Here is a 13,375-nt window from a genome sequence, read left to right as displayed (position 1 = left end):
TTCTTTAACTTTATTAATAGTGTCCAAATTGCACCTGGACATCCTCGGGTCCCCAGCAATACACCCGCCACGTGTGAAATACATTGGACAAATGGTTCTCGAGATATGCGAAGGGCACATACTCACAGACAGAGATTCTGTGCTTTAGTAGATGGATTGAATACCGACACATCATCTCAGCTATCAGCAGCTTCTATCCAGAAACTTTGGTGTTGGTGTAGTCTGGAGCCGTTTCCACCGCTTAGGGACCTGGGGGCGTAAACCAAGGAGACGGAAACAGTCTACCAGAAACATGTGCGCCAAAAAACCTTCTGTGTAGTTAACGTTAGCTAGAGCCTGATAACAAGAACTAAACAACACAACTAAAAAGTTGTATAGTACCGTAAATTCCGGACTATAAGCCGCGGCTTTTTCCCCGTTTTTTGGCCCTGCGGCTTATATAACGGTGCGGCTTATCTATGGATTTTTTCAGAAAAAAAAAAAAAAAATACAAATAAAATCTCTCTTTTTTAGCACTCTTTCTAACTATAAATCCACTTCTGTTTTAATTTCCTCTCTTGCCCTCTTTTCACCACACCGCGGACACTGTGTGCACTGTAAAAATAAACAAAGGTGGTGTTGTGTTATGTTGTTTTGTTGAAATGTTACGGTAATACGGTAAATGGGAGCTTCCTCAAACAGCCATCTCTTTCCCGACAATCCCCTCTGTGCGTGACCCCTTACATATGGTAATTACGGTAAGCAAACGGCCACTCGGTGACCTCCAAAATCGATGGATTTTACAGGTTACACAGCTTCATCAGCACATTTTATGTGCATTGCTTTGCTGCTTGTTTTTTCGATTATTTTTTAGTAAAGCACATTGAATTGCCTTTGTGTATGAAAGACTTGACATCATTGGCGGAAATCAACCGGTTACTCCTACCGGTTCAAAGTTCATCAGCAGCCCGGAATCACAACAAGACGAGCAGTAGAAGCAACTCTCTCTCACTTACCATGGGGAAGGTACGCAGAAATTCACACAGCGCCCTGGAGGATTCTTTCACCAAAAAAAAGCTTTGCTCGTTCTCGACAGCATGAGGGCTCATATAACAGATTCCGTGAAAGCAGCCATCAAGACCACAAACTCCATTCCAGCTGTGATTCCTGGGGGCACAACGAAGCATCTGCAGCCACTTGACATCAGTGTCAATCGTGCGTTCAAAGTGGCACTACGCGTTCAGTGGGAGGCGTGGATGACGAGCGGCGATAAATCATTCACCAAAACTGGTCGCATGCGAAAAGCAACTTTCGCTCAAGTTTGCCAGTGGATCCTGACAGCGTGGAGGAGTGTGAAAACATCCACGATCACCAACGGGTTCCGAAAGGCTGGACTGCTGCGTGATGATGACGCCGGCACAGCTGGGCGCCTTCAGAGGCTGTTCGATTCCGACACCGACAGTGACGAAGAGGAGTTCCTTGGTTTTGAGAGTGACAACGAAGGAGAGAGGAGAGTGGTTGACGAAGCCACCCTGAACCTGTTCGTTTCCGACACTGAAGTTGAGGACTTTGCTGGTTTCAGTACGGAGGAAGAAGAGGAAGACGAGGATTAGTGACTTGACTTTGACTCTGACTCTGTTTTTGACGCTGCACCTTCACCTAAAAGATGAAGACAAGGATTACGGTACCTGGTTTGATTGTTGACAGCACCTTATTATATTATTGTTTTCCAGTTAATTTGTTTACTGCACCTTACCTTAACCTTTTGAGAATTGTTTTATTGTTTACAGCACATTATCCTTTTGAGGATTGTTTTATTGTTTACAGCACATTATCCTTTTGAGGATTGTTTTATTATTATTATTATTGTTTTATTTTTTATATTTATTTTGTTGAAATGTTAATAAATGGGAGCTTCTTATAGTAGCCTACCGTAATGCAGATTTTGTTGAAATGTTAATAAATGGGAGCTTCCCCAAACAGCCATCTCTTTCCCGACATTCCTCTCTGTGCACGAACCCTTACATATGGTAATTAAACATCAAAACACCCGCGGCTTATAGTCCGGTGCGGCTTATATATGTAAAAAACAGTCAATTTTGCTGCTGCGGCTTATATACCGGTGCGCCTTATAGTCCGGAATTTACGGTACATAAAAGTTTTAAGTATTTATGCAATATGGCATTCCTGCCACCGTCGCATGATTTATTTTTTGTATTTTTGTATGCTTGTATTATCCTGTTTCCGGTGCTTGTTTCCGGTCTAGGTCAGGGTCTAGGCCGGAAAAGGCCCATAACTAATCTATTGGATTAGTGCTGCACGATTAATCGAATCGCAATCGCGATGTCAGCACGTGCGATTACATAACCGCAAAAGTGTGCGATTATTTTATTTTTTTCACGTCTTTTTGAGTGTGTGTGTGTGTGTGAGAGAGCCTCCTCTAAACTAACGTTACACGCGACGCAGCAAACACACGTTTCTCTGCCATCACACTGGGCATCAATACTAGCGGGAGACTTCTCCCATGCACTCCCGCAAATAAGTAATGTTATGTGCAGCAAGGTTACTATTATCTACCGAGAGGGCGAGAGAGAACATCCATGATCGCTAACAGCAAGCTATGCTAATAACTAGCTAGCCGTTCGTTCAGAAACGCATGTAAACAGCCGTGTGAATGATCAGTGAGAACGTCAGTAAAATAAGGAGAGAGCTGCAGGTGCTTATGCAGAACTAGTGCGCGATTAAGTACACATTGGGGATGACCCGCTGTGATGAAGAATATAACGAGATTAACAAGGTTGATAGCAAAACACTGTCGCAGCTGCCAGCACTGGCAGCATCACCTCCAGGCTAGCTAACTAGCCTGTCACATGACGCCTTCATGGTCCCTCGTTAAAAGTCTGCAGATGCACGTTCTCACCTCTCTCTCTAAAGAAGCGTCACGTGAGTGTGGCGTTTAAGGCCATCTGTCGCTACAAAATAAATAAACGGGGTGTATCATTCATTAGTATTGCTGGACAGACATGCAACTAACTTTGCAACTTTGCTGAGCCATCTTCTATGTGCTGTAACACAGTGCAGTTTCTATTTGACTGGTGTTTCTTTTTTACATGTTTGGGACAGGCAAATGTCTCAAAATGTTTTATTTTTTTGTAAAGATAATTTAATTTCAAATTGTTTTATTTTTTTAGTTTTAATATATTTTAAATTGTAACATATTTCATGTATTTTAGTCTGTGATATGTGAAACCGTGGTATTTTTGTCCAAGGTTATCATACCTTCAAAAACTCATGCCGGCACATCCCTAGATACCTCTTGTTTATTATATCGCAATCACAATCGCAATCGCAATATTGTCCACCCTAATCGCTAATCGCACCTTTTCCCCAAATCGTGCAGCACTATATTGGATGCATAATTGATAGTGTTTGATTTACGAGTAGGGGTGCACCGATCACGTTTTTTGCCACCGATCACCGATTGCCGATCGCCTATGGGAAATATCTGCCCAACCGATCATCCACCGATCACCGATTACCGATCACCGAAATATAAACTCAAAAAAAGTTTGGAAACGTTATTTAGGTCGATTATTTCTCCCCTTTAGTAATACCAATTGGTATTGTTTTTTTTGTTTTGTTTTTTTTATTGTTTTTTATTTGCGTAAATCACTTGACATACAAAAATCAATTCTTATATGGTATAGTCCATCCATCATCACATAGATTTACATATTTTTTACATATATTATATAAAAACAAAATAAAGACATAACAGTAACCAATTGGTATTGTATTTTATATCGTTGGAAAGCCTGATCAGTGATAGGGCTGGGTTAAAAAAATCGATTCTCCGATTTTTTATCGATTTTTATTTGAATCCTTTGTTATCGATTCATATGTCCAGAGATCGTTTTTTTTTTTTTTTTTTTCTCAATATAAAGAAATATCGGCAATCAGCCGATCGCATATTTGAGGTCAAAATCGGCCGATTCAGATTGCGTGCCGATCGATCTGTGCACCCCTATTTATGAGTGTTATTGCCATTGTATTTGTGTTGCCTTGTCTGTGTTACTGCCATCATGAGGACCGCAGTGGAAATAAGTCATGGACTTTTCTGTGTTTTTATCCTCGTATGTACTGGAATTGCTTTACTGTGGCTTTCCCTCCCGTATGTGGGAAAGGGGGGCTATTTGTATCTGTTTTTATTCCTTTCAATAAAACCTAACCTAACCTTCTACACTTTATTCTGCTTTCATACCATCATTTGCTACACCGCCTTTTTAGCACACAGTGGACTCGAGTAGATCCTGAAATCCCCCGATGTACTGTACTGATTCGAGAATCGATTTTGAATTGGGAATCATTTTGAATCGAGAATCTGTTTTGAATTTTTGAATCGAATCATGAGATACCCAAAGAGTCACATCCCTCATCTTTCTTTCTTTCTTCTCTCTCTCTGCCCCCCCCCCCCCCCCCCCCCCCCTGCAGGTGCAGGCTACAGTAGTGGGCTTCCTGGCAGCTGTAGCAGCTGTGGTTCTTGGTTGGATCCCAGAGGGAAAGTTCCAGATGAGCCACGCTGTGCTGCTCTGCTCCAGCAGCGTGGCCACGGCCTTCATTGCATCCATGCTGCAAGGTCAACATGCACACACACACACACACTGCCAAAGCGTATCGCAGTCCAAAATAAACTGTGAATACTGTCCTTGTAGGGAAGCCTGTTTACTTCCGTTCCCTCGCCAGACAATCTCTGTAACTAATCTCACTGACTCGCATACTTGCCCCTGGAAACCCAAATCCACAATAACCTTCTAACTATATAATTTAGGGTCGTATCTGCATAATAGTAAGCATCTAAAAGTATTAAACATTGCTTTCCCATCAGCTGATTCTCGCCAAACTTTGTCTTTTAAAACAATAACCGCTCACTTTTTGAAGCAACTAGGATTCCGATATAATAAGGTTGCCCCATCTGACCCTACCTATGCCTTCAAAATGCAGAAATAAGGTGAGTTTAATGCCTGACACAGATTTCCCTAGTTTCAGGCACTTTAACTGAAAACCAAGTAGTTATGATTACATAAACACTTCTCTCTTGCTGAAGGACTCACTATGTTTGTGATAATTCGATGATGACATGTTTGCATAATCTGTGTGGTGTGTCTAAGTCGCCGTGAATGTGACACTTAAGCGCTCCACCCTCATCATGTCATGTCCAGGTTTCATCATGGTGGGTGTGATTGTGGGGTCGAAGAAGACGGGCATCAACCCGGACAACGTGGCCACGCCCATCGCCGCCAGCTTTGGTGACCTCATCACCTTGGCCATCCTGGCTTGGATCAGCCAGGGCCTCTACAACTGCCTGGGTAGGAAAATCACCTACGGCCACGGGGGAACCAATTTAACATCAGTAAACATCAGCACATTCATTCTGAAACATTAGCTTAATTACCCGTAAACAAACTAATACATCACAGAGAAGATTGGCAGGCTCTACTCTGCATTTCACATTGTGTGTCATCAGCTTTTGGCTTTAATAATAATAATAATAATACATTTGATTTACAAGCGCCTTTCTAAAACTCAAGGACACTGGGCAGTATAAAACAAGGCTAGGTCGAAACCTAGCATAGGGCCAGCGTGGAAAAGCGTTGACGAGCCTGTTAGTGGCAAAAGTATGAAGGATACTTGTCAAACATATTTCATTGCAGGATGATGATGTGTGTTGGTGTAGGCTACACCTTAAAATCAAATAGCCTACGTGTTTGATTTTAAGATATTTTTTACCCCAAAAATAAATAGGCTATTTACCCTGTTTAGCCCAATGTTTTTGTGTCGTTTAATCAATCACCTAAATATCATATATTATCAATCATATAGGCTATTCTCTTAATTGTATTATATGATCTAATTTGATATCTTATAATAATATATCATCTATATATAGATAGATTTATAGACAGCCTATTCACCTTATTCTTTGCCCACACATGGACGCTTCCGCATTACGTCATTCCGTAATAGTATTTCCGTTTTGACTTGCCAAAAACTCCACAGGCAAGATGGCTGCGCACACTCCGCATCTAAACTGGCAGAATTACTCCGCCATAAACTAACATATCTTGGCCAATACGTATGTAACATGCAAAATAAAACAACCCGTAATATCTTAATTTTATGTAGAATGCAGAGGATATGTAACTGTTTAGTTAAACTTGCATTCCAGGAATATTGTGCTCTTAAGATGACGTTAGTGGAGTCGAGGCTGTTGCGTCCTGAAACCCACTAGCGTAACCTATGTGCGATTCGAAATAACGCATCCGAGATAGAAACGTTATGAATATAGCCACGTTATAAACAACAAACTAACGCTGGTGATCCGTATGGAAACAGTGTTACTCGAAATGGTTAAAAGTTATTATCAATTTGGTCATTCAGTGGCATTTTACTGCCATATAACATAACTAACTAGTGGCTAACCACAGAAGCCACAGAAGGCAACTAGCGCTGAACCGGAAGAACAAATACGTTTGCGTTGAACGCGGAAGAGAGAAAAAGTGGGCGTGGTGAATAAGGTGAATATACAATTGGATCTGATCAGTGTTGTAGCTCCATTACTAATGTAAAATGTTATTTTAGGGGGGCGGGTCAAAGAAAATATTGAATACTAGAAAATCTGGCCCTCACAAACACAACAAAGAAAACATCATCATGCAATCAAATCTGTTTGAAAAATGTGTAGGTGATTGATGTAATTATGTAGGCTATTAGAAAACATCCACTTTAGTAAACGTAATAACCCCCCCACCCCCACCCCCACCCAGATTCCCGATTGCTCGTCTTTCTTGGCGCAAGGCTCTCTGGGTATTAGCGTAGTTATGGACGCAGCGCTGCCGCCATTTTGGCCTGAAAAACATTAGCCGGAGGCATTGACTGTGTCGCCTAGTCTGTCCAAAATGGCGGATTAGCTGTGTGTTGAAGTCTCAGTTCTTTGCAAGTTCTTTGGCAACAGCTGAGGAGGCGCGATGCGCTGGATGCGAGGTGGTGTTGGATAGGTTCTTTACAACCTGGATTATTTTGGACCAGAAAACGTCAAACTGGTGAATAAAGTAAAGCTGGAAAGTGGAAATAGTTTGCAAAATGCTCTGGAAGGAGTCACGTTTCCTGCATTTCCTTGGCTATACCGCAAGGCTCAGGCTTCCTCGGATTGTTGTGCAGATGACCAGATCGGCTCAGGCTTCCTCGGATTGTTGTGCAGATGACCAGATCGGCACGCAAATAGAGTGGACATGTAGGCTCTACGGGGCGGCGCTAGCGCTGGCCCAAAAAAATACAATAAAAAAAACAGCACCAAAAAAAAAAGAATCATCTGGGTAGTGTAGAGGTAAAAGCACTTGCCTACCACCATGGAGATCCTGTTTCAGTTCCCAGCAGCGGTACTTCCGGCTTGGTTAGACGTTCCCACACAGACACAATTGGCCGTGTCTGTGGGTGGGAGGCCGGTGGGGTATGAGTCCTGGTCACTGGTCACTCCTCACTGTTAGGTGAAAAGAAGCGACTGGCAACTGCACATGTATGTGCTAGTCTATGGCTCTCTGCCATTGAGTTTTATTTATTTTTTATATATATAATCCGTGCTTAAAATTCGGCGCGGGATTGCGAGAATCGCGCATATTTTTGCCAATTCCCGCAGATTTGTAATTTATAATGCGGGAGAAGTCCCGCAATTGTTTGCGCACCAATGTCTATAATGTTAAGCCGACAGAGCGGAACGAATCTAGGATTGCATCATCGGTTAGGAGGACTAGCCAGTCTTCTTGCCAAGTGAATTTCAACTCCTGTGGGATCCATAACTACTGCGCGCTAACGTTAAAATGAGAGGGGACAGACCAGGGGGACAACAAGTGGTGATATGCGTGGACTGAATACGGGTGGAAAGGGCAAACCGTTTGACAATTGGTGCAACAAATTAACTTGTTTGCTCTGCACTGTCACACAACCAGCAGAGAGAAAGTGAGGTAGGCTCTCTGGCTGACCTAGACAGTGTCTGCTGCACACAGTGCACTCCCATGTCGTATCTGCCAAAACAAGTGATTGCCTGTAATCGCGCAGGTTATATAACGTTACATCCTAACGTTACAATCGTAACGTTATCTGGTTACAATCATAACATGCAGCGCCTCACTTTATGTCCATGGTAACAGCAAAGGCATGTTGTTGTTTACATTGTAGCGTAATCAGGTATTAACCTTACATTTACATGATTATAGGAAAGTAGGCTATTGTTTCCGATATGTTTGTGTTTGGTTTGTCTAATATCCTTGTTTAGGCCTGGATTTAGAAACTAGACTATAATAAACATTATTTATTGATGGGTTTTTATATAAAACAAAGAAAACATTTAGAAATTATCCTTAACTGCATTTTTTACCTGCTCTGAGCCCTGGATTAGCTATAAATAATCCAGTCGTTTTTAAATTAAATAAAACAAATCAAATTTGAAATTATCGCTTATCGGACAGGAGAAGCAGATATTTGTTGGTTATAGTATCGGCTGAAAAAAGCCCCCCCAAAGTCTATAGATCCCCCCCAAAATCTATAAATCCCCCCTACCTGAAGAACATAAGGGGGGAATTCCCCCCAGTTTGCAAAGTGAATTTTAAGCCCTGTATAATGTTTAATGTCCATCATACAGGTTATACAATGTATTTATCAGACATTTCATTTTAGGAGTTTTTACATTATATCCCCCCCACCCACCCTATATCTCCATACATAAATAATTGATTAACAAAACAAACAAACAAAAACTAACACATACATATGTTTTGATAGTGGGCTTTATAAGTCGACAGTTATGTGTGATGTGCCATCAGTCCTTTGACATTGTCTGTTGGCAATATAGTCCAGAAATGGGCTCCATATTTGTAGGAACAGATCTTGTCGTCCTGAGAATATGAATGTGACTTGTTCGTAACTTGCAATGTTAGACATTAGCTCGATCCAGTGATCAAATGATGAGGGTGTAGTCGCTTTCCACTGTCTTATAATAATTCTACAGCCTGTTAACATGGTTTATGGAGGCAGTGTATCTGCAGATTTGTGGGCATAATGCCCAGCATACATACAGCTGGATTCTTCGTCAGGGAGATGTTGAACAGGTCATTTATGAAAGATATTATTTTCCCCCATAAATCTGTAACCATCCCACAGTTATAAAACGTTGGGGTTGTCCTACAACCCAGGTTTTACGAGTGAGAACGAGGAATCTCACACTATGCCAGGCTGCTCCCTGCAGCGCACCAACTGGACAATATTTTCTCAAAATTGACCCTTAAAACCATCCATTGCGCCTGAAGGCGTCATTGGCATCTGGCTATGACGCGGCCACCCGCTCCGCCCCGTGACCACCACGTCACGTCCGTGCCATATAGAGAGCCGCAGGGATGACGTTTTTTTGTAGTCAGAATGCGGAAGTCCCGGACTTCCTGGTTCTTCACTGTTTCTGTCTATGGGATATTTGAATGGGTTTTTGCCGCGATGCTTCAAATATGGTCTCTGGGCAACGCAAGATTAATCAAACGCGAACCAGAGTTCCGTCAGATAATCTTCACACATGAGGACCACTTTCATGAGTTTTGTAGCGTAAATGCGAGCCCTAGAAGTAAAAAGCTCAAGCTAAGCTAATCCAGAACTACACACTGTCGCATAGGCTTCCACGTCACGTCAGCAGTCAACCTGGACTGTTGTTGATGTGTGCACTGATTACCCCGGGCTGAACGGGGCTGAACCAGGTGAGGGAAAGAGAATTTCCGTGTTCGTCCTTTGAAGTGGTGACGTTATTGACGTATATATCCCCATCGACTCAAGAGTGTAGTCTCATTTAGCCGTTTGCTAGCTAGCCGCCCTTTTAACGGCTCGTAAAAGTGGTCCTCGTGTGTGAAGATGATATTACTAAACACTGGTTCGCGTTTGATTAAGCCAGCATTGCCCAGAGAGATTATTAGAAGCATCGCGCCAAAAACCCATTCAAAACTCCCATAGGCGAAAACAGTGAAGAACCAGGACTGTTAGCATCGATGATTTCCGGACTCGTTTCTGCGGCTCTCTATAGACCAAATCACTGTGACGTCACCATGTAAACAACATTTACTTCCGGGTACCACTTCGGGAAGGCGCCAGGTTTAAATTTGCGTGTTGTCAAATAAATGCTGTCAAACTCTCGTTCTTTTCGGCCGACTACGTTCAAACGGTTGGTAAACATGCTTGTCCGACGTATCTAGCCTTTCTTCTGTGTTTGTTTTATGTAGTGTTAGCTAGCTAATAACGTTTGTTTACAACTGTCAAACTCTCTGTTTTTTTGCAGACTCGTTAACGTTACGTTACAGACAGAGGCTACTGACGCCGCTCGGATACAGCTCGGAACCCGGATGTTGTAGGTGTAGTTAGCCTGTGCCGCCGAATCCAGAGTTCTCTTTGCTCATGTTTGCCCTTTGCAGAGGGAATTTAGAATAATCCAAATCTTGACCCGCTCTTTATGGTCACTGGACACCCAACAACACAACACGAACAAACCATTTTTGTCTTCTTTGTCTGTTTTTGTCTTCAACACGTCAGTTTGTGCGGAGGTAACCGGAACCAGGGGTAACCGGAAGTAAATGTAAACATCCCCGCTGATTTGGTCTATTGCCCAGATTGTCACTCAAAGCGTCCAGCAGCCCACTGTTCGAAGAAGCAGCAGCGAGGCTAGATGTGTGAGATTCCTCGTTCTCACTAGGGGTGGGAATCACCAGATGCCCACGATACGATACTGAAACGATACTTGAGTCACGATACGATAGTATTGCGATACTGCGATATTTTCGATATTGCGATATATCGATATTGCGATATATTGAATATTGCGATATCTCGATATATTGCGATTTCTTACTTTTTCAACTGCAAATGATGTCCCCAAAGGAAAACTTTGTCAACATCTGGTTTATATAAGAACAATTTTTCAGTCTGTACATCTGACTTCAACCATTTTATTGCAGCAACATTGTCAAGTAGACAGACCAACAACTTTCATAAAGTCATGTCATAGTTGCATGCACCTGACAAACTGAACTGTTTGTTACAGTCTACTTACAGTCCACCTTAACTGGATGTGTGTGTGGACTACTGTACTTAGGTAGTTTTTGAACAATGCAACTTCACTTACACAAAACATCTTGTGCAGCCCATTCAGTAACTGGGGAATTTGTAAATTACTGTTATGACAAAACTGTTACTGTTAAAACAAAATGAAAATATGCTACCGTTTGTTTACTGCTGGCCTTGGAACTAAAGTTTATAGTAGCCCGGTGGCCTGGCATGGCCTGCAATTTTTTTTTTTTTTTTTTTTTTTGCAATATCGATACAATATCGTCAGGCAAAATATCGCGATACTGTGGTGTATCGATTTTTTCCCCCACCCCTAGTTCTCACTCGTAAAACCTGGGTTGTAGGACAACCCCAACGTTTTACTTCGTTTCGAACTTCGGAATCTCACACTATGCAAATTATCCGACCAACCTCGCTACAAGGAAGCACCTTGTGCGACCCTGAGACCCGAGGCTGGCAACAGAGCACATGGCCTCAGCCCATGGCAATCCGCAGGCACAAGAGTGACTAAGGAACTACTGCCTAGCGGCTGACAACACAGCTTGCGCAAAGGGCACGCTGGCCACATAAATGCTATAGAATCTAACAAAGGTGTGGTGGGTAGACCATGAGGCAGCCATGTGTCTTCCACTGACACACCACGCAACAATGCCCAGGACATCTCGTGTAGAGTGGGCCTTAATACCCTCCGGGGGAGCTTTCCCCACGGCAGAGTAGGCCAAAGCAATGGCCTCCACTATCCAGTGCGACAAGCGCTCCTTGGACAATGCCCAAAGCAAACCAGTAGCTCGTTATAGGTGCGCAGCGTGCGTGTCCTGCCCACGTAGGCCAGGATCGCACACACCGGGCAAAGCGTGTTCAAGTGTTGCTCATCCTCCGAGCTGAAAGGAGGGGGACAAAAGGCAGCCAGGTTCACGACCATAGATCTGAAGCTTAGAGATGCTCCGATCAGCTTTTTTGAGGCCGATCACCGATCACCGATCACTGGAAGCAGTATCTGCCGATCCCGATATGGCCGATCACCGATCACCGCGTCAAATCCATCAATTCAAGCCTTCTATTTATTGTGTCGCATTATTCATATATTTAATTATTCTTAACACGTTAATTGCCAACAACGAGTTGAGTCGTCAAACACAATCCAGCTGTTCACTGCCACCGACGAGTTGAGTCGTCAAAAAAAAAAATATATTTTTTTTTGACGGTGCTACGTGGATCAATGCCCCCCGCGTCTCCTATGGAGATATTGGAAGTATTGAATGTGTATAATCTATTTTACCGACCAGCTAGGTGGCGACGGTCCTCTCCCGACAGATATAAAGTCAACCAAAAGCAGCCGCCTCCCGCGGCTGCTTCCTCCAAGGAAGGAAATCAAGGAAATGGCTTGGCGATTTTACAGTCAGAAACGAACGAGCCTCATTCTCATACTGTAGGCGGGGACGCTTTCCAGTCCAGAAATGGACTGTGTGGCTACTGTCCATGGTGGGCAGCATAAAGCCTAGAGTCGCACGGGGCTTAATCGGGGCTCTCAAACCCAAGAGACGAGTGAGACCTACAGTATCCACACTCGCTGCCAGGGAGGCAGGCTGCTCTAACTCGCTGCCAGGCTCCCAGCAGCAGAGCACTCACTTGTGACAAACGCAGGCTGAAAGCCACTAGACACGCCCACGGAGGGAGGAGTTGAAGGAGAGGGCGTTCGGAACTATATTGTTTGGATGTCTGATCTCTCACTGATGCCAAAAATAAATGGTTAAAGTGACTGTTCTGCGTGTTTGATTGAATTTCACAAAACTGCGATTATCTCAGCTTCCTGTCTCACACGCTAAAACCATGCTGTACTCAACGGCTAATATCTACATAACTACTAACTCTACAAACTAACTCTTTTAGACAGAGAAAGCACACATTCTATTAGTACTTTTGTGAACTTTGTGTTGACAAACTCCAAGCAGAAAAGAATCCTCGGCTCTTGTAAAATGAGCCAGAATCCTCAAAAAAACGGCTTGGCAAAAGCTACCTACAGCAAAAAAAAAACGGCTGGCAGTCAATGTGTTAACAACATCGACATTGTATATTAAGTATTAAAATTAGGAGATGAGAAAGTATCATGAATTGACAACCGTTTTATTGCAGGCTAAGGCAACATGCAACTCTAGAGACACTCTCTTAGACAACTTGGAGCTTACAGAGTAGACTGTATACTGTAGCTTTCCTGTGCATATTTATGAACATTACACAAGGCAACGTA

The 13,375-nt window shown here is 43.0% G+C and overlaps 1 protein-coding gene across 1 annotated transcript in view; it reads left to right on the top strand.

The window, feature by feature from the left end:
* The window catches only part of slc41a2b (solute carrier family 41 member 2b), a 99,508-nt gene that overhangs the window by 14,061 nt on the left and 72,072 nt on the right, over positions 1-13,375 (top strand). The window contains exons 5-6 of the mRNA XM_083632311.1: positions 4,471-4,615; positions 5,199-5,345. Coding sequence (XP_083488437.1) covers positions 4,471-4,615; positions 5,199-5,345 — 292 coding nt within the window. The remainder of the gene's footprint in view (positions 1-4,470; positions 4,616-5,198; positions 5,346-13,375) is intronic.

This window comes from Poromitra crassiceps (assembly GCF_964638095.1).
Source record: "Poromitra crassiceps genome assembly, chromosome: 2".
Lineage (NCBI taxonomy): Eukaryota > Metazoa > Chordata > Actinopteri > Beryciformes > Melamphaidae > Poromitra > Poromitra crassiceps.
This window is presented reverse-complemented; position numbering and strand designations above follow the sequence as displayed.